Source organism: Myotis daubentonii, chromosome 7 (assembly GCF_963259705.1).
Source record: "Myotis daubentonii chromosome 7, mMyoDau2.1, whole genome shotgun sequence".
Lineage (NCBI taxonomy): Eukaryota > Metazoa > Chordata > Mammalia > Chiroptera > Vespertilionidae > Myotis > Myotis daubentonii.
In genome coordinates this window covers 2,994,049-3,015,290 of record NC_081846.1, presented here as the reverse complement: position 1 = coordinate 3,015,290, position 21,242 = coordinate 2,994,049, and the positions used below count along the sequence as shown (strand labels likewise).

Below are 21,242 nucleotides of genomic sequence, written 5' to 3'. Positions count from 1 at the left end.
TGTACAAACTACGGCCCGCGGGCTGGATCCAGCCCGTTTGAAATGAATAAAACTAAAAAAAAAAAGACCGTACCCTTTTATGTAATGATGTTTACTTTGGATTTATATTAGTTCACACAAACACTCCATCCATGCTTTTGTTCTGGCCCTCCGGTCCAGTTTAAGAACCCATTGTGGCCCTCGAGTCAAAAAGTTTGCCCACCCCTGCCCTAACCCTTCCTTGGCTCCTGTCACAAAGCTACTGACACCTGCGAGTGACCATCCACTACCAACGCTTGTAACAGGTGCTATAAATAAGTTTGAGTGGCAAGTCAATGAGTGACTCTCAGAGGCCACACAGGCCGCAGAAACTGGACTTCTCAGCCCTGCCTCACCGTCGCTGGGGTCTCCCAGGAGTCTCTTCGACGCCCACGGAAGCAGAGGTGTTTCATGCCACCTGCTGCCAGGACCCTAGCTGTTTGGGGACACACTGGCATTTGAATGACCTAGAACCATTAGAAATAATGATGGTGAACGTTAAGTGTTTTTCACTAATAATATTGCTGCCGCTCTGGCCGGAACTCTGCTGTGTTTTACACAGACTATCCCGTTGTTCCTCCCAGTAACAGGGACTATTTTTTCCTTCATTTTCCAACAAGGAACTAAGGCACAGAGAGATCGAAGCCAACAGACAACAGGGTAGTGGAGCAGTATTTCGACCCACAGCATCCAGGTTTAGGACTTCGGTGCACTGAAACGGTTCTACAGTAACTGCAGCCTCCGCTCGGAGAGGTTTTGTCGGCGATGTCCAACGTGCCCAACCATCTATTCGCTTAAAAAACTGTATATTCTTATCACCTTCTTCCCCTCGTCCCCTAAGAGCTCACAGCAGACATACTATCAAGTTTTCATCTGCCCCCAAATAACGCTTCAGAATATGCAGCCTTGGTACGGACTCCGCAACATGAATTTCAGGAGTGTTCATTCTTGGCCCGCAAACGTGCTCGACTGCAACACAGGGCTCTGCGAGCGAGAGAACGCCCCTTCCCGAGCTGACAGTGGCTCTTTGTAAGGTTCCCCGTGGCTTGGGCGACGTCACCTCACCATGGCTGGGAGGCGCGCACACTGCCAAGTGCTGGCGAACAGGAATGTTTTGTTTTGTGGCTGTGTTGGCACTGGCCTGTGCCCCCTGAACAATGTATAACTATCCCTGAGCGCCCCACACGGAGTCCACTGTGACAGACCCTCACCAATGACAGACCAGACCAACAGCCCAGCTGGCCTGGAGCACCTGAGAGCTGGGGCTGAGACAGCCTCTGAAGGTCAACCTGGTGAAAACCCTAAAAACAACCAACCAACCAACCAACCACCCACCCACCCAAAAGGCCCCCTGGGCAGGCAGAGAGGGAGAGTGTGTGTGACTCAGGTGACCGCAGCTGCTGGGACAGGCAAACCTTGGGACCCAGCGGTTTCAGGCCTTAGATCAGCGGTTCTCAACCTGTGGGTCGCGACCCCTTTGGGGGTCGAACGACCCTTTCACAAGGGTCACCTAACACCATTGGAAAACACATATAATTACATATTGTTTCTGTGATTAATCACTGTGCTTTCATTATGTTCAATTTGAAACAGTGAAATTGGGGGTCACAACATGAGGAACTGTATTAAAGGGTCGCGGCGTCAGGAAGGTTGAGAACCACTGCCTTAGATGTTTCCTTGTCTTGCTCACCATGTCTAAGGGGCAGGGGCCAGGCCGGGGGCAGCTCTGCTCCTACAGCCACTCAGGGGCCAGGCTGCAGACTCACCATTCTCGGCACCTGGTTACCTGGGCACCGATCTCCAGCCGGCTGGGGGAGTGGGGAGGGGTGGGGGGGGCATGGCGTATGGGGGCTTTCATGGGCCGCAGTTAGAAGCGACACCTCATTTCTGCTCACACTCCATTTCACACAAATAGCTGAACCTCTTGATCCGCATGATTTTGGGGGGTGGTTTCTGGGTCAAGTGGATTTTGTGGGGGCTTGAGAGGTCACCTCAGGCCACTCACGGACGAGCTCACGGCGAGTGGTCCATCTTGGACCTCATGACAAGACGTGATGCTGATGGGGCCGCGCTGACGCCCTCAGGGCCAGGGGCCACGACCACAGCGACCTCCAGCTCAGGACGCTGCGTATCGGGGACTGTCAGTACAGCTCCTGGCTCAGGCACCGGGCGGCCCCAGAAGACCTCACGCCCACCACCTTGCCCCGAACCTTTCTTCTACGCGTCAGGCCAACCACCAAATGCCTGGCCCAGCTGCTGCCAGGGGTTCTCGGGGTACCGCCTGGGGACGCGAACTAACGGGCAGCAAGCTCAGAGCAGGCGCCTGTGCTCGGTGCTCCCGGCCCACGAGGAAGAGCCTTCGAGGCAGGTTCCCGGGGTCTGCTGAGGGAGGAGTGCGTGAGGCGCCGGCAGAGCCAGGCCGGCAGGCGGGAGCAGAGGTGGCAGGGAGCCACAGCCCGGCCTGGCGTTAGCCACAGGCCACTGGATGTGGAAAACGACTGAAGCTGTAAAGCGAGTACGACAGCTTTGTCATTACGCGTAGCTGACCCACAAAAACAAAACACCAAAGTCTCTACACGACAGACCCATTTAATGTGAAGAACAGGCCGGATGGCCACGCCCGTCGATGGTACACGGGCGTTTATTCTCAGCTCCTCTTCCTGTGTTTAATCGCCAGGGTGTGGGCCGCGTCCAGCCCTTTCTGGCTCCACACACACCGGCGGCGTTCGGATAACTGAAGGGCCACGGAGGCCACCTCTTCCTTAGCAACCACCTCAAATCAGACAAAACAGCAGCGCCGCCCTTCCTCTGCGAGGGCCCCCGCCTGCACTCAGGCAGGAAACAGCCCATACGGGGGGGGGGGGGGGGGGGGTGCGACTCACCTTGGAGCACCTCCATGGGCAGCACGGTCCAGGCGTTCTCCAGGTAGGAGATGTAGATGTAGCGCGCCGTGTTGCAGGCCAGGCCGATGTACAGGACCCTGGGGACGCAGAGGAAAGTGAGTCGGGCCTGGGTGTGGGATACAGAACATGCAGGCATCGCTTCTATTTTCCCTGCCCAACCACCCATCACCCAGACAGCCTTCGGGCTTAGCGGGGGGGGGGGGGGGGGGGGGGGGGGGTTCTCGGGAGTAAGAGGGTCGCTTCTGGCATATCTGCCCTGGCCTCTCCCACGCTGGTTGGTATAAAGGCGAACATCCCTTCCTGAGCTCCATCAGTGCAGGAGGAGGGCCCGTAAGCTGGTCCGGGCACCCCGCCATCTGCAGTGACGGCCGGCTTCCTTCCAGGGCTGGAGAGGGCACCGCCTAGGAGGAGCGACCCCCCCCCCCCCACGAGGGGAGGGACAGATGGGAAGGAGAGCGTGACTGGGCGTGGCCTCACTGGCAATCCCCGAGACACCAAGCCGTCTCACAAGGACACTCTCAAGGTCACCCAAGCCACCAGCCAATGATGGAGAATAACCTTTGGAAACCAAATACTTTTTCCTTTTAGTGCCCTGCTTATGTTTTTAAAGCATGAGGTCATGTGCTGCCTTCCCCCTCGCAATCAGCACCACCGAACCACGACTGCAAACAAAATAGGCAAAGCCACAGCGGTGTGTGTCCAAGCATCTAAGGTCACGCGCGCGCTGAGCGGGGCGGGCTGCTGCTCTGTACTAACAGCCCGATGGTGGAGATCTCCCTCCTGTTGCTTCCCGGTTCCCGTGGGCCTTCCTAGCCTCAATGCTCCCCTTGTTTTCTAGGTTCAGGTGGGTGAACGCTAGAAGGTAAAAGAAAGAAACCAACCTGACAGTCAGTGGTACTTTCCTCATCTCTAGCGCTCAACTACACTTTTATGTTGAAATCATTCCTATAAGTACGGCCCTTTTCCAAACATTGGATCAGGGGGAGGAGATGCTCGAGGCTCCGCTGGTGTTAACTGCAGAGCTGGGACAGGAGGGTGGGAGAAAGAAAACAAAAAAAGAAAGAAAGGTTGAGGGGTGGGGGTGGGATAGGAAGCGGGTGAGGGACCGAGGAGGTCTCGGTATTGGAAAGGTCTGGGTTATAGTCTGTGGACATGATGTTCTTTGTACTTGTATGTTTTGAGGGAAAAGTATATGTCTGAGTCCTCTCTGATAGAGCATCTGTCCAACACACTTGCTAACGATCCATCAACCGGGGTCCCTCCAGGACATAAACAAGCAAAAAGCCCACGGGAAATTCAATGCAAAATACGCCACACAAGTTACACATGCCCGTGTCTCCTCCTTACGTCCTACGCCAGCCCCCTGCAGGAGCCCGACGTAGCCTGACTCGGACAGCAAACAGTCCCACGCGGGCCACGCAGCAGACAGGCCAGGGCTCTGGGCCTCCTCGACCACGCGCTCTGCTGGGTGTGGAAGCAGCCACAGACACTGTCAGTGAGCGACCTCGCTGGCTGTGTGTCAACAAAACCTGAGTTATAAACACCGACATGTAAACCTCACCTGACTTTCACGTCACAAAGTATTCTCATGACTTCTTTCAACCCCTTCAAAGTACGGAGACCATTATGGTTCCTGGGCCGGGCCATTCGGAGACAGACCGCAGGCCCGACGTGCCCATGGCTGCGGCTTGCCAGCCCCGGCCTGGCTCGTCCGTTCTCCTTGGCTGTCGGTCGGGTTTGCTCAGTAACCGTCAGAGCTACAGGGGTGGAGGCCCAGGCGCCTTCAGCCACGGCCTCTGGGCCCCGGGCACTGAGCTTGGGAAAGCTCCGAGACGAGCGGTGCCCAGCGGGGGGACGACCACGGGGTCGCCATCCCAGGCAGCTCGTAGTAATACTTTCCTAGATTCCCAGCATAAAAAAACTGCTAATACACCTTCCCTGTGTCCGCACCGCCTCTCCCCACCGTCCCTCTAGGCCCAATCCTGCGTCGGGGTTACCACGACCACCGCTGTTCAGTCCAGCCCCAAGGCCCCGGCCTGAAGCAGCCGTCCGCCAGCCAGACTAAGGGACAGACCGGGCTTCGCCTCCAGGCCCTGCCGCGTGCACTTCAGCCGCTGGGCCTGACTGCTGGGCCCCGGGGCCTCCAGGGGCCGCTACCAAGCCCGGCTCCGAGTCCATGTGCCCTTCACTCCGTCCCGCGTTCTGATCGCGCGGCTGCAGCCCTTCGGGACCCACGCGCCTCAGGGAGCAGACGCCGAGGAAGGAGTATCCGGCTGGTCCCTCCCTCTCTCCCAGCCCCGTTCCTCGGGTCCAGGAGGGACAGTGTCTACTCTGAGGGCTCGTTCAGATCACCGCCGCCCAGGGAGTTGCCCCGGTGAGCACTCCGTACATGGCAGCCTCGTCATTGTTGTTCTTATTTTAAAGCAGAGTAACCAAGGACCCTCTTGTTTCCTGGAAACATTTTATTCCAGAATTTCAAAACAGAGAGGAGTCCTCGCATTCCTTCCTCGCCAGCCGTCCTGGGGCAGCCGTGACTCAGGAAGTCGGCCAGATGGGACCGTGAGCGGGGAGGGAGGCAGTGTTCTGCCCTGTGACGAGGGAAAGGCGTGGACATGCATTTATTGAGCGGCCACTGAAAAGTATCGCAGCAACCTACGAATCTCTGATATCTGAGCGGAATATTTAAACCGCCATGTTATTCACTGTTCTGGGGTGAATTGTGTGTGCCCCCCCCTCCCCCCGAATACATTTATATGTTAAAGACCCAAGTCCTAAACCCCAGCACCTGTGAGTACCTGTATCTGGAGAGAGGCCTTTAAAGAGGGGTCATGGCAAAATGAGGTCAGGTGGGCAGAGAGACCGCTGGCTGTCCCTGGAGTGTCCGGGGCACCTCGGTTACAAATAACTGGACAACGAGAGGGAAGAGCATGACCGGAGAGGGAACGGACCCAGGTTGACAGTAAAGCCGCAGGGGCATGAGGGCGGGGTCCTCCCGGAATGAGGTGTGTCTCAGCACAGCCACCCTTCCGGCCATGGCCCTGAAGATGATGCCCTGTGGTTTGCTGCAGAAGGCAGCAGAGCATCTCCCTCCAAGCTCTTTAGAAAATGATTAAAATATAAGCTTTAAGCCTTTTGAAAGAGTTACATTTTAGTCTAGAAAAGTCCCTCCTTTCTCATACCCACCCCCTCCCCCAACCAGCCCCCATGATGCCATGTGACTGCAAAGGTCCCGCGGGTGTCCCTGCCCCTCCAGCAGAACAGGCTGCAACGCTCCAGAATTGCTTGTCCCACCCCCTTCGTGTCCCCTCGTGGTGGCATCTCCTGCCATCCTGTGCCCCACTCCCAGGCCTGGCTGGTTTAAAAGGAGCATCGCTGCCCGGCAGGCGTGGCTCAGTGGTTGAGCCTTGACCTGTGAACCAAGAGGTCACGGTTCGATTCCTGGTCAAGGCACATGCCGGGGTGGCGGGCTCGATCCCAGGAGGCAGTCGATCCAAGATTCTCCCTCATCATTGATGTTTCTATTTCTCTCTCCCTCTCCCCTGCTCTCTGAAATCAATAAAAAAAATATCTATTTTTTTTTATAAAGAACACGGCTGGCATTGTCTCAGCTGCCGTCACGGCACCGTCTCCTGTCTCCTGCCTCAATGGTAGCAAAGCAGCCAGTCGGAGGGAGACGTGGCCACAGGGCCAGCGACCGAGCACTAAGGGGCTGGGACGGCCACGCCGCATGCCCAGAGCGGGTGCCTCGCTAGATGTGGCCGAGCGGAGGGCCTACTTCTCCCTTTTCCCAAGACACGCCCTCTGCCCGGCACCTCTCCCTGTGCGAGTCCCCGTGTCAGGAGCCATCCCTTCAGGGGACCTGCCAGGGCTCCCAGCGTCACCGGCTGCCTCCCGTCCCTCTGTCCCCGTTTCCATCGGTGCTGGTCACAGCTGCACTCGCACGCAGGGACCGAGTGCCTGGGGACAAGGCTGTGTCTTCTTTATCTCGGCACTCAGAGGAGCCTGCCTTGCTCAAGTACGCCGTGAGAATACAGCAACATCGTGTCACATAATCTCAACCAGGCTGATGAACGATGATGACGGCAGAGAGAAGAACTGTTCTCTTGAAAAGGGCATTTCTCACGTGGCCACCAGGATTTTGGGCGGGATGACTCTTTCCCATGGGGGCCCCATTCACTGCGGGGTGTTAGGGTCCCTGCCCCCTGCGTGCTGAATGCCAGTCTCCGAAACAACGGGAAATGCCCCCGTCCATTCTGCACACCTGCTGCTGAGAACCTCTGGGTAATCTCTGAAAACAGTGTCTTCCTGGTTGTAGTATCGTCAAGTGTGTGTGTGTGTGTGTGTGTGTGTGTGTGTGTGTGTGTGTTTCCATATTCTAGTTACGTTAGCATATAAACAAACCGAGAAGGAGATAGAAACCAAACCATGATCGATGGCTATCTTGGAAATTTCTGATTACAGGGCCCTTCATTGTCTAGAGAATATATTTCTGTAGATTTTGTGTTTGTATAGTGAATTATGTACTTTTTCCCCCATACATATTTTTATTGATTTCAGGAAGGGAGAGGGTCAGAGAGATAGAAACATGAATGATGAGAGGGAATCACTGATCAGCTGTCTCCTGCACAGCCCCTACTGGAATGGAGCCCACAACCTGAGCATGACGGGGAATCGAATAGTGACCTCCTGGCTCCTAGGTCGACGCTCAGCCACTGAGCCACGCTGTGAGATGGTGAGATGGGTGGTCCACAACCACAGAAGCCACATCCACTGGGAGTCAGCCCTGCTGTGCTCTTTAATCGGTGAGAGCCTCAGGCCACCGAGCAGAGGAGAAAACCAGCCAGTATGACACTGATCACTGCATTCCCCCGACCTACTCACTTGCAGCTCCTGCCAACAACGGCCTTTTGTTCTGAACTATGAATAGCTCAAGGAACAGTAAGGCTGTATTCTCCACTCAGCCTAGCAGCCATGACATCATACGGAAACACATTTCTCTGCAAAGATGTTCTTTCCAACGGGCTGCAAAAAACAAATCACACCCTTTCGGCTCTTGATCAGAACTTCTATTTTTGAGACTCGGCAGCTTATCCTATCTAATAAAAGAGAAAAATGGTAATTGGCGTACGACGATACCCTTTTCATTGGCTAATCAGGGCTATATGCAAATTAACTGCCAACTAAGATTGGCAGTTAACTGCCAACAAGATGGCGGTTAATTTGCATATGTAGGCACAATGCAGGGAGGCGAAAGGGAAAGCAGGAAGAAGCCCCCTGCCACTGACAGTGATCGGAAACCCAGGGGGGAGCTAAGAGCCGGGGGGCAGGGCAAAGGCGGCCCTGGGGCCGCCTTTGCCCTGACCCCCAGCCATGATCGGAGAATCAGGTGCCTTTTCCGCCCTGGCCAGTGATAGCAGGAAGTAGGGGTGGAGCCAGCGATGGGAGCTGGGCATGGTCGAAGCTGGCAGTCCCAGGAGCTAGGGGTCCCTTGCCTGGGCCTAAAGCGGAGCCCACGATCAAGGGGCCGCTGCAGCTGCGGGTCCCAGCTGCCCTGGCCGGACGCCTAGGCCAGAGGCATTAGGCCTGGGAAGGGGCGGAGCCTTCAACCGCAGGGAGCTGGGGGTCCCCTGCCCAGGCCTGACACCTCTGCCAGAGGCCTCAGGCCTGGTCAAGGGGCTGATCCGGTGATTGGTGATCAGAGGGTGATGAGGATCAACTCCTCTGGCCGAGGCATCAGGCCTGGGTGGGGGGCGGAGCCGGGGATTGGGGGGATATGATGGTCCCCTTGCCCAGGCCTGAAGCCTGGGTCAGAAGCATCAGGCTTAGGCGGGGGGTGGAGCAAGCGATCAGAGGGAGATGGGGGTCCCCTGCCCAGGCATAATTCCTGGGCCAGACGCCTCAGGCCTGGGCGGGGGCCAGAGCCAGTGATCAGGGGGAGATGGGGGTCCCCTGTTCAAGCCTGACACCTGTGGCGGAGGTGTCAGGCCTGGGCAAGGGGCCGATCAGGCGATTGGAGGGTGATGGGGGTCAACGCCTGAGGGCTCCCAGTATGTGAGAGGGGGCAGGCTGGGCTGAGGGACACTCCCCCCTCACCCCCCACATACTCAGTGCACGAATTTCGTGCACCGGGCCCCTAGTAGTTTAATAATGAGAATCTACACTTGAAGTAGCTCTAAGCGGCGTTTCCTATACAAAGGAATATCAACGTCACTGCAGGCAAAGTGGGAAAGGCACAGAAAAATAGAAGTCTACCCATGTACAAGTAACGACAGCTGTCATTACCGTCACCTGTGCGCCGACGACTGCAGAGACGGCAGCTCACTGCCACGGAGCCCTCAGCAGCGGCACCATGGAGGACATGAATGATAGACAGCGTCATAAATTATCGGGGAGGAAACCCTAACTGACCAAGATGTTTTTTGAGGGGGATGTTAGTTATTTTGAAATCCACAAACATCTTAACTCGGCAGCCTTAACTATTATACAGAGTCACTGTATTTTCATCAAATTCCATGGGTCTTATAGTCACGATCAACATAATATATCGGAAGACTGACAAAGTAATAGCAAAAAAGAAAAGAAAAAAGGAACTGCACCTACTATACGCCAGGCACTGTTCTGAACAGCTGCTATGCTTTCTCTCACTCGGACCTCATAAAAAACTAGGGGGTAGGCACTGTGACACTCCCTGTTTACAGATGACAAAACAGGCTGGTGTGACGTGTCCCGGCCTCAGGCTCGCGTGCAGAGCCAGGTGCTGGCCAGGCAGCCTGACGCCACGCCCCGCGGTACCCACCGCCTACACGGCCTTTCAGGACAGCCCTTCCTCTTCCCACGCTTCCTTCTCCCCGTCTGTTCCTTTCCCTCCTCTTCCCTTTGCTTCCCTCTCTCCCTTGCTGTGTCTTCAGCCCACGGACACGCCCAGAGGCCTGGCTCAGGCGGCGGCATCGGAGCGAGACGTGGGCCCAGGTACAGGAAACAGCGTGAGCACGATCCCTCGTAACACAGAGAATTCTTCCTAGTACGTCGGAGGGAACTCACTCCAAGCAAGAAAGCGCAGGCCACCATTCCACTAAGACCAGGAATGTGAGAAGCAACGGTAACCGGCCTGCTTCAGCCCGTTTCTCTTCCTCCGCGGTTCCTGCTCGTCATCTTATCCGTGTTCCTGGGGGAGACCCGTGCCCCCAACCCTCACCTCTCCATTAAGCTCCAGGCTTATGACCGTCAACTGTGCTAGACATTCCCGTCTGGACGGACCAACTTCGAGCTAAACAGCCCCAGCGCTGCCTGCAGAGGGCTCCCCAGTTCTGAATCTCCTGAACTTTCTCTTGGCTCCAGTGGAGCCCGTGCTGAAGCGTGGAGGGCTCTACCTCGCTTTCTGCGTCCAACCCGCTCTGCCAGCTTCACCTCCAAACCCGCCCCCCCCCCCCCCCCCCCGGCGTCTGCTGCCCCCGCGGCAGCTCAGGCCCTGTCGCCTTCACCCGGCGGACTCCCACTCACTGCCACTGAGTGCAAACGGTGAGGTCCGTGCCCTCCCCTACTCTGCACCTTGCTAGGGTCCCTCCTGCCCCAGGATGAAGTGCCTGTTCCTCCTTCCAGCACCCACCTGGCCTCAGGCCCCTGGTTTTCCAACCCCCTCTCCTGGTGCTCATCTCCGCGTCCTGTCACTGGGGTCCTCTCAGCCTAAATTCTTCACGCCTGCCTTGAACAAACAGGCAGGGTGTGATTTTTCAACAGCACGGAGTAACCCTGGCTCCTTGAGAGCAGGTGTAACTAATAATTTCCAATTCACTATGAGAACGAAGTCTTTACACTGTTTTTATTGTGGTGACAGTTGTGTGTAAGGAAGAAATCGCATTCCCTTAAGAACTGAGGCGGAAAAAAGGGCTGGTTCCGGCCACCATCCTTCTGTCTCTTAACCAGGAACTGCGCTCGGCAGCCTGGCCACACAGGGAGCCACCAGGGGTCCTTGAAGTCTGAGCGCCTGGCGCACCCGCGGGGGTCGGTGGGAGGGTCCGGGTGCCGGGAGCTGTGAGCTCCTGGTGGGCCCGCTGGGCAGCACCCGCCCGAGGGAGCCCAGGCGGAGGCCTGGGCGTCAGGGCGCTGCCCGGCCCGGCGAGGAGAGGGCCTGAGAGCCGGTGGGTCCGGGAGACGAATAGCACACAGAGGGCGGAGAAACAGGGAGAGAGGATGAGAAACAGAACAAGAAGACATTCTAACCACGGCCTCTCAGACCCGTCAGGCAGCGCAAACCCCGCCTTCTCCACGCACCCCCCCCCCCCCAGCTGCGCTTCCTCCTTTGTGGTCTGACTGCCCTTCCTCGGGGAACACACGTGCACCCCTGTCCGCTATCGGGGCTCCTGCAGGCCCCAGAAAGCCGGCGTGCTCCTCCCTGCCGGTGTGCATCCTGTGTTTCCTCCTGCCCAGCCGCCGGCTAGCTCACGTGGGTACGTGGCTCCTCTTAAGTATAACTAACGGCGAGTCGTGGTTACCATGTCACCCTCCCGCAGGACCGGGCCTGGCCACGCTGACCGCAGTGCAAGGACCTCCAGGCGAGGTCAGAGCTGACTGAGTAGGTTCGAGTGTGTCCCTGAGATGCAAACAAAGTTAAATCAGAAACCACAGGTGGTGGCCTAATACTGGCAAGCAAGGACTGACGAATTTACCAGTGATTCCTTGCCATGTGTCTTGATCACCACTCACAGCTGCTGAGACATCCGGCGAGGTGTTGCGTGTGCCCTTACGATGCATTTACGTTTCTAGCGAAAGGTGTCCAGTTATCATCTTTAGAGGGAGTAGCCCAGAAATATACTTGCTGTAAATCCCAAAGCCTTGTGATTTCAAGTCAAAAGAAGTTACATCTTTTAGTGGAAATACTAAGCATTTCCTGTTTGCCTGAGAAAGCCACGTCCCAGAGGACAAAATCCAAGGTCAAAATCAAAGAAATAATTTACTCTGTGCGTGTGTGCATGTGTGTGGGTGTGTGTGTGTGTGTTTACACAGATAGACAGGCTACTCCCTGAAAAACTGGGCCCAACAGTAAGAGCTGTTCAAATACTAAGTGGATCAAAAGTGGGCAATCATATTTTCAAAAATTATTCTGGTATGAACTGTAATTTGTGGAAATTAGGATAGTTACAATTTTTCTGGTGGTGCTGACCCCTAAAAACAAACTCCCAATGAGACCGGCACAGAATGTTGAAAACCATCTGCATAGGTAAGAGCCACAGAGAGCTCCCTCCTTGTGCTCCATCCAGGGAAACAAAGTCCATGAATTCACAGAAAGATAACTTCTCTTCATCGATTATTTAATGTCTGATGTTTTTCCAAGGAAAAGTTTAAACTGTCACCACCACATTTTCAAACCCCCAAAGTCAACCACCACCAACTGACGGGGCGCCCAAAATTCTCACCAGAAAAACACACCCATACGCATTCCACCTGAACACAGGGGCAGAACCTCACTACGCTATCAGAATCCCTGAAAACGTAGTTAAGATAATACATCCTAATGGACGGAATTAAAATGCCAAAGAGGTGAGTGATCACAAATTGATGGATCCCAGCAGGCCCCTGGGAGCAGCAGGTGACCACGGAGCCTTCTCCCCCACATCGCTAAGAAACGGAAGGTGCCTGCTGGACATAAAACCAGAAAAGCTAAGGGAGCCGTAGGCTTCTAACTGGTGAGTAACTCCGAATGCTTAGGAAAGAAAAACACGAACGACTGGTTTTAACAGTGAAAGCGGCTGGCACTCAGGCACCCGGGCTGAGGAGAACTGTCTACTAGTTCATCTCTGCGACTCGGAGAACATACGCATGACCCGGACGAGGCCAAGGTCACCCCACCTCCTTAATATTGCAGCACCGTCTGCAGCTTGGGCCCCCGGAGTGTGCCCGGGGACTCTGGGTCTGGGAACCACCCACACAGGGCCTGGCTTTGTTCAGTGACCACCAGGGGGTCAAAGGTTTGAGAAAGAAGGGATAGGGCACAGCCTCCCAAAGCGAAACCAAACCAAACATGGGAAAAATGTACAGTTGTTTGGGGAAAAGAATGGTTCTAGGTTGAAACTTTAAATGATAACATATTCTCTTCAGTGAGTAAAAGGGACATGAAAAGAAGAGATCAGGGTTTCTCAAGTCTTGTCCGTGTCTGTTTCTCCTTCCTGATTTCTCACAGGAACAGCAGGTGCGGAGACTGCCCTGCACACGCGGACGCACACAGTCGCCTCTTCTGTTACGGCAACTTCCAACGTTAGGAGCGGCCGTGCCAGACTTGCCTGTGAGGTCAGAGCGCCTGGCGTGGGGCTGGCTCCTCCTTGCAGAGCCAGTGACGAAGCAGGACTCAGAGGGCAAGCGCTGCCCCATCCACTCCAGACCGACACCAGGGGGAGAAACACCACACAGAGGAGAACCAAGCATTTCATTTTTTCGGCTAAAAGGGTTCCATGGAGCATTTAGGGAGGAGGAGGATGTGTAAATGCCCCATGTGTTCGTGGCAGATAAAAACACAGAAACTCATGTCATAATCAGGAAGCTCTGATAGAAGCGTTTTCCTCCACGAACTCACAGGAAGTAGGGGGTTGTGGGGGCCACACCACAGCCGACTGAACGGAGCAGACATCTATACCCCAGGTCAGTGGTCGGCAAACTCATTAGCCAACAGAGCCAAATATCAACAGCACAACGATTGAAGTTTCTTTTGAGAGCCACATTTTTTAAACTTAAACTATATAGGTAGGTACATTGTTATTAACTTCATTAGGGTACTCCTGAGGCTTAGGAAGAGCCACACTCAAGGGGCCAAAGAGCCGCATGTGGCTCGCGAGCCGCAGTTTGCCGACCACGGCCCCAGGCGGTCGAGGTCTGTGTGTCAGCAAGTGGCCAAGAATCACCGAAGGCTGAGAAAACAGAACCCTCTTCATCCCCTCCCGCCCCCTCCGCTGGTGCCTGCGATGGGTGGGCCCCGGAGGCCCAGGGTGACATGCTCCTGCAGCTGGTGCTCCCACAGCTGGTGCTCCCACAGCTGGTGCTCCCGCGCCTCAGAGCACTCACTCCCAGGCTCCTTGCTGAGAGCACGCAGCATGTTCTGCTTGTTTGTTTTAGATAATCCAGCGAGGCTCCCTCCTTCCTTCCTTTCGTTTCTCTCTTAAAGAGAAAGCCCTGTTCTCACCCCAACACACATGATCATATCCACCCATGTGACCACAGGAGCTATAAGACCATGGAAAGGGGAGGTTGGATACCCCAGGAGGTGTAAGACCATGGAAAGGGGAGGTCGGATACCCCAGGAGTTGTAAGACCATGCAGCAAGGTTCCTACCTGATGTGGCCGATCAACTCGATGAGCTTGTGACTGAAAAAATAAGCCGTCAGCTCGGACACGTGACTCAGCACGGAGCACACCCCGAAGAGGGTGGTGGTCCCGTTCAGGTCCTCCAGGTGCCAGTAGAGGAAGGTGAACACGAAGCCGTAGCCAAAGCCCATGAACCAGGCCACGAAGAGCACGGAGCCGTACTGCACGCTGCACAGCAGGCGGATCAGGTCCCAGAAGCTGGCGGCCTGCGCGTGGCTCGCGGCGGGCACCTCCTCGGCGGATTCGGTGGGGCTGCCTCTCTCCACCGGGGCGATCTCCACCTCCTTGCCTCGACCCTCGTCACTTTTGAAGTGGTCGTAGCGGAACCGGAACTGAGTGGCCACGATCAAGGCCAGGGTCATGAGGACCCCGAAGACGATGAAGACGATCTGGTAGTTGCGGTACTCGGGGGGCCGGCACCCCTTCCCGTGGACGAGCACCTCGATGTGGGTGTAGTCGATCCCGATGCCCACGGACAGCATGGCCAGGCCCCAGCCCAGGGAGCCCCACATGCGCTGCAGCCCATAGCGGTCCCTGTGTTTGCCCAGGTACTGGAGCGTCACCGTGTCCACAATGGTGACAGAGGAGGCACTGAAGAACTCTCCGATGATGACCACCACCAGGATCACCAGGAAGATGGCTTCCACTTCTTGCTGGTCGTAAAGCAGAGTGACCTGGTCAGAAGGCAGAGACCTGGTGGTAGTGACGACGGTAGTGGTGGGCTCTCTGGTGGCAATCCCCGGGGGGGCAGGGGCTGCCGTGCTTGGGATCAAGGTCAGGTCCTTGCTGACGTCCGTCACGTCCTCGGTCTGCGGCGGCAGCGTGCGCGCGCTGGTCCTGTCGGCGGCTGTTGGGAAGGTGAGAGGCTCCGTGACGTTGGGCCCGGGGTCTCCCGCCGCCGCCGCCGTGGGCCCGCTGGCAAGGAGCAGGCCTCTCCTCTCCCTCGGCCTCCGGGGGGGCGGCGTCGCCGAAGAAATGAAGGAGGAATTCGCTGGCAGGAGGGTTAGCAGGTGACTGGCGTTGGCGGGGCGGGCCGTTGGGGGCGTCTTTGGTACACACCTCAAGGTGGCGGGCTTGACAAAGCCGATGCCCAGGTTGAATAAAACCCAGCACAGAAGGGAAAAGAGGAGGACGATTTTGCCCTTCTTAAAGCGATCCGCAACCACGCCCCAAAAGGGGGCGCTGCAGAACTCAATGAAGTAGCGGATGCCCACCAGCAGCCCGCTCTGGCTGGGGGACATGCCCAGCTGCTTATAGTACACGGGCAGCAGGGGGTACAGAGAGCCGTACGCGGCGTAGAAGAAGAAGTAGAAGACCTTGGAGACGAGCAGGTCGTTGTTGATCTTCACGCAGTGTCTCTCGATCCAGTCCACCTCCTCATCGGGGGCGGCCTCCGTGGCTGTGGACGAGGGGGTCTCGTGAGGCGGCGGCTCCTGCTCCCTGGAAATGCCATTGAAAGGATCGGCGAGCACGTACTTCCGCTTCTGCTCCTCCTCGTCGTCCGTGAGGATGGCCACTTTATCATCGGCCGCCATGGCTCGTCACCACCATCGGAAGTGCCACTTCACAGTGTTGGCTGCTGGCCTGTTAGAGTAAAAGGCAAAGGATGGCTTAGTGACGACACCGATAACATGTGAGCACGAAGCTTCATCTTGCGGGACGCAGAGGCGTTTCAAACGGCAGCGAAGAGTAACCGTGGGAGTGAATCCTCCCCACGGGTCACCTGCCGCCATACAACACCGGCTCTGAAAACCTGTCGAAACATCCAATGTTCTTTCTGGCCACTGACTGACTCATCGCATCTCCCGGTGACAGGTTGATAGCTCAGGTTCATTCGAATCTTTTCACGGATTCCTACCAAACACGCCCAAAGGATAGGGATTAGGTCTAAACCACATAGGGAACTGAAACTAAATAGTATTTCTAGTTTCTGGGTTTTTCTGCTCAAACGTAGCCACTGAACTAGGAAGTCTAGAATATTTAGGAAATCAAGGTAGCCCAGCCCATTCCGTTTCCAGAGAAAAACAGAAAGCAGCTCCTGATTCCAACCAAATGAAGGAGAAACACTGGCCTGACCAGGCCTTGGTGCTGCAGCCAGGAGAGGACAGACACAGTGGTGAGGAAGCAGCCTCCAGTGGCTGATGTTACATGCGTTTCTCCAGGTGTGCTTTCAGGGATTGCAGTGTAAGAAAACGAAAACCAAAGATGAATCGTGAAAGCAGCGAAACAGGAATTACAACTTACCAATAGGGGAAAAACAACTCCAAACCCACGGTTTCTCATCAGAAACCACGGACGCCGACGGAAGGGGCCAATAGTGTTTAAGTGCTGAAAGAACTGCCCACCCAGAACCCTACATTCAGAAAAAAGTCCAACAACCAGAAAACTACAAAACCATATTCCTTATGAATATAGATTCAAAAGTCCCTAGCAAAATACTAGGAAAGAAAGCTTAGAAATATATAAAAAGAATTGTACAGGATGACCCAGATGGGTCTATTCAAGGTGCAATATTGGAAAATCAATCGACGTAACCCACCATATCAAGATGCCAAGAAGAAGAAAATAGGGTCCCATCACCCATCTGACAAAATGAAGAAGTCATTCATGAAAAGTCTCAGAAAAACAGGAACGGAGGCGAGCGTCACCCTGGTGGAACCTGCAGAGAGCATGACACCTGATGGCTGAAGGCAGAGAGCGCTTTCTCTCTATGGGGACAAAGCAAGACTGTCTGTCCTCACCACCCTCAGGCAACGTGGAGCTGGAAGCCCTAGCCAGCGCCACGAGGAAAGAGAAGGAAACAGGAGTCACGCAGGTCCAAAGGGAAGACAGAAACTGTCTTTATTGGAAATGGCTGTCCAGGGAGGAAATCCCAAGAAATCTCTAAAACCTTCTAGAACCAGGAAGTGAGTTCAACAAGTTCACAGGATACAAGACAAACACACATAAAAATCCACTTGTGTGTCTGTAGACCAGCAATGCCCCTGGACACCAACCTTTAAAATATAATCCCACTTACAACTGCTGAAAGATTGAGGTTAGCAAAACCTGCAGGGCTGTATGTTGAAAACTGCAAAATGCTGGTGAAAGAAACACAGGTCTAAGTCAATGGAGAGACATGACATGTTCCATTCTCCTCAAATTTGTCTACAGGTTTAACACCATCCCTATCACAATCTCAGACTTTGTCAAAATCTAAACTTTTGCTCTGCAGACGACCCTGCTAAGAGGATGGACCTACAGGTGGGAAACTATTTGAAAGCCACATATTCCACAAAGGATTATTACCCACAATATATAAAGCGCTCTCCAAACTGGACAATAAAAAAGCCAATTAGAAAACAGACCCAAGACATGAAGAGGCATTTCACCAAGAGGCCACACAGGATATACAGATGAAATGTTCAGCATCATTAAGGAAATGTAAACTACAAATATGACGTGTCGCTGCACACCGGTGCGAACGGCGAAAGTAAAAATCGTGACAACGCCAAATTCCGACACGGATGCCGAGGATCAAACTCCCTGCTCATTGCTGGTGGGGCTGTAAAATGGGGCCGTTTCTTATAAATCTAAGCCCGTGGCTACCACAGGACCCAGCAATATTTATCCCAGAGAAAGGGTCACTGACTTCATATAAAAACACACACGTTTACAGCACTTGTATTCCTAACATAGCCCCAAAATGGAAACAGCCCAGGTGTCCTCCAATGGATGAATGGTTAAACAAACTGTGGTGCAGCCACACCATGGAATATTCCGCAGCAATAGAAAGGAACCAACGATTGCCCCATACAATGACCCGAATGAATCGCAAAAGAATCATGGACAAAGTCTCAAAGCATCACGTACGGCCTGGTCCCATCACATAGCGTTTTGGGGTGACACAGTGACCGAACTGGAGAGAAGACAGGCGATCGCAGGGCGTGGCGGGACACCGTCATCGTTTCCCTCGGGGAGGTCCTGCTCAGCACAGGGCCTGGCAGACACTAAAAACGTGTGGGCACCATTTCTTTTCGGCCCAATGGAAGCCACTGAGGAGACGTAAACAGCAAAGCGTCAGGGTCACGTTTGTGTTTCACAAAGATGATTCTGACTTCAGTGTGGGGACGGATGGGCAGGTTTAGCGGCCGCACCCCCCTAAGGATTCCCGGACATTTGGCCGTTTTCTTGGTGTAGAGTCTTAACACGAACTGTCCACGCTAACGTCCTGTGATAAACCCCGACAGGGCTTTGCTCTTACACAATCCTCCCGACACCCAGAGGAGCGCGGACGGCGATGTGCTCCTGACTCCTCCCCCTCCTTCCGCAGGTGCCCTCCGCCCGAGCTGTTGTGGGCCTGAAGGGAATTTATTGCTCTTTTTATAGTTACTTCCTGTCTGCCCAGCTGGATCATACGCCCCTTCCGGGAGGATCTAGCACTTAGGATACTGCCCTCTGCTCGTATAAGCTCCCGAGAAATACTGACCAGCACTGATGGCGACATACATGTAAGGAGTCACTCGAGGTTAATGTGCCCAGAGGTGAACTGACTTTCAGAAGCACAGAGAGAAGTTCCCGTTGCTCTCTTGGCTCCGACAAACCAGTGCCTCTCTGAGCCTCTTTTTTTGTAAAACGGGGATAAAACACAAACCCGAGGGGACTGACTCGCAGAGGGGTCCAGGTCTTCTCTAACGCAGGAGTCTACTCACGGATGAACGTCTGCTGTTGGTGGTGGTCGTCGTCTTAGACTTTTTCATGAACACCCTGGGCCTCCTTCTGCAAGTGTTCTAGAGCGTTCTTCCCTGCCTGTGTCCTGGGGTTTCCTGGCACCCCCCGAGTTTACCCAGCGATGCGCGTGAATTCACGTCCACATCCACATCCATGTCCACTTCCATGTCCACGTCCACGTCCACAGTGTAGGGTCATGGACTGGAATGCGCACCTCCAGGCAGGGAATGACTATTCATTCAATACAGTCCCTGCGGGAACACTGTGTGGATTTTACTTGTAACATAATAAACGTGAATAAAAAGGGCGGAAACCCTCTCTAACGCATTTCCCTTCAACCCTCTCAGAGGGCAAAAGGAGCAAGTTACTTTCATCTCTTTGACCCTGAACATGGCTCCCGTAATAAAAGCCAAGTGGCCTTCACTTTCACTTTGTGAAACTAAATGTCAATAAAAAATTGTGCAATTTAGGCCCTTAGCCCTTGGCGACCCACATGGAAATAGGTTCCTAGGTATCAGCATGGGCTCCTGATGAAACACTGCTGACAGCTGACGCACACGCGGGAGGCAGCCCGGAACCTCACGCGCTTCTCTCTCTCCGACTGATTTCCTGTCGCAGAGCGAGCTCCGGGCCGGCGGCCGTGGCAGCTCACAGGGCAGCACGGAAAGAGGAGTCACAGATTCCATCTCGTGAGGTTTCTCCACAAAATCCAGGAGATGTTCAGAACAGGGAGAGGATGAGCTGGCGCTGCCGCCGCCGGCGCTCTGCGTTTATCTGTGCAGAAGGGACAGGATGGAGGGGCTTAGAGAGGCTGCGGGGGGCTGCCCAGGAGAACCGGGGCCCAGTCCCCGCTCCCAGCGACGGCCAGCAGCAGACAGGGTGACGGGACTGCTCAGACACATCCTCTGTGAGTTTACCATTTACGTCAAAATACAGACCTCGGGTTTTAAAACACACCTTTCCTACAGATCTGTAGCGACCACCGATTGCTTTTACTTATGCCCCCAAATACACTACAGCTTCAAACAATGCATACCCTACGCACATGCCAGTATACATAACCTAACATTGTTTCCTATCATCTCAGGAGCTCTAATAAACTGAGAGTTACCGTGTGCTATCAATTTGTTTCAGAAAAATATTTATTACCGAGCTCACTGAAGACAAAAGATTTCCTATAAACGCCATCCCAATGAAATGAAAGCAGCAGTGCTGGCTGGTGGGGAAGGCTGACAGGTGCTCTCATTCCCTGAGAGCAGTACCACCTTTCTAGACGGCAGAGACTTAAGTGCAAGGATGTTCATTTCAGGAGTTTTCGTAACAACCACAACTAAAAGGAAGCAATCAGTAATAGCGGCGCCTAAATTACGTTCTAGCCATATGAGAGAACCTTAACGCATGGGACAGAAAAACCGAGCTGAGCGAATAGAACTTGGGAGCTTAAACGAATTGACGGAATAGGGGGGAAATCTTCATGCTCTTCGTACCCCATTAAGTGAAAAAAAGCAGGGCACAGACTTCTGGGCAATGTAAGCGTTTATGTGTGTAAATCTATGTCCTTCATACCAGATACACTTTTTCAAAAGACTTGTAGAAAATAACACCAAAATGTTACTAGGGGTTCTCTCTGAGAAGTAAGTGTAGGAGTTACTTCAATTTTTTCCTGCTACTTTCCTGGATAACTTTTCAGTGAACACTGATCACTGTTAAAATACACACAGGCCTGCCTCCTGTTACTGCGCTTCCATCTCTTGTGCCTACGACACTGCCTTTTTTTTTTTTTTTACAAATTGAAGGCAAGACCCTCCACCAGCAAACAACCTGAGATGTGCTTTATGGTGACACTTGCCTCGCTGCAGAGGCCTCGGACCAGCCCGCAGCATCTCCGAGGTCTGCTGTGTAAAGAGCACTGCTGCAGGCACCAGGCATCTGGGTGACCGTCGGGGCGCCCTGGGCCCTGAGGTTCCTGAAAGGCCTGGGGTTGCTAAGTTGAAGTCTACCGACCCTGCACGCCAGTAGAAACAGCTGAAGGAACCTGCTATAAGGGCTTTTTTTTAATTGTTGACAGTATTACAGATGTCTCCCAATTCCCACCCCCTAGCCGCCCCCACCCCAGGCCTTCACCACACCGTTGTCTGTGTCCATGGGCTGTGCATATACGCGTCCAAGCTCTGGTTCACCTCTTCCTGTCTCCCGCCCCTCCCCTCTGAGACCTGTCAGTCTGTCCTATGCCTCCATGCCTCTGGGCCTGTGGTGTTG

The 21,242-nt window shown here is 54.4% G+C and overlaps 1 protein-coding gene across 3 annotated transcripts in view; it reads right to left on the bottom strand.

The window, feature by feature from the left end:
* MFSD6 (major facilitator superfamily domain containing 6) overlaps nt 1-21,242 on the bottom strand; it is a 40,682-nt gene that overhangs the window by 13,876 nt on the left and 5,564 nt on the right. For 2 of the 3 annotated variants that reach the window (XM_059702576.1, XM_059702574.1), the window contains exons 2-3: nt 14,241-15,857; nt 2,901-2,998 (exon numbers count right to left, since the gene is read on the bottom strand). In XM_059702576.1, coding sequence (XP_059558559.1) covers nt 2,901-2,998; nt 14,241-15,808 — 1,666 coding nt within the window. In that variant the 5' untranslated portion in view covers nt 15,809-15,857. Of the gene's footprint in view, nt 1-2,900; nt 2,999-14,240; nt 15,858-16,812; nt 16,918-21,242 lie in introns of those variants that run through there. The other variant, XM_059702575.1, reaches the window with a different exon arrangement.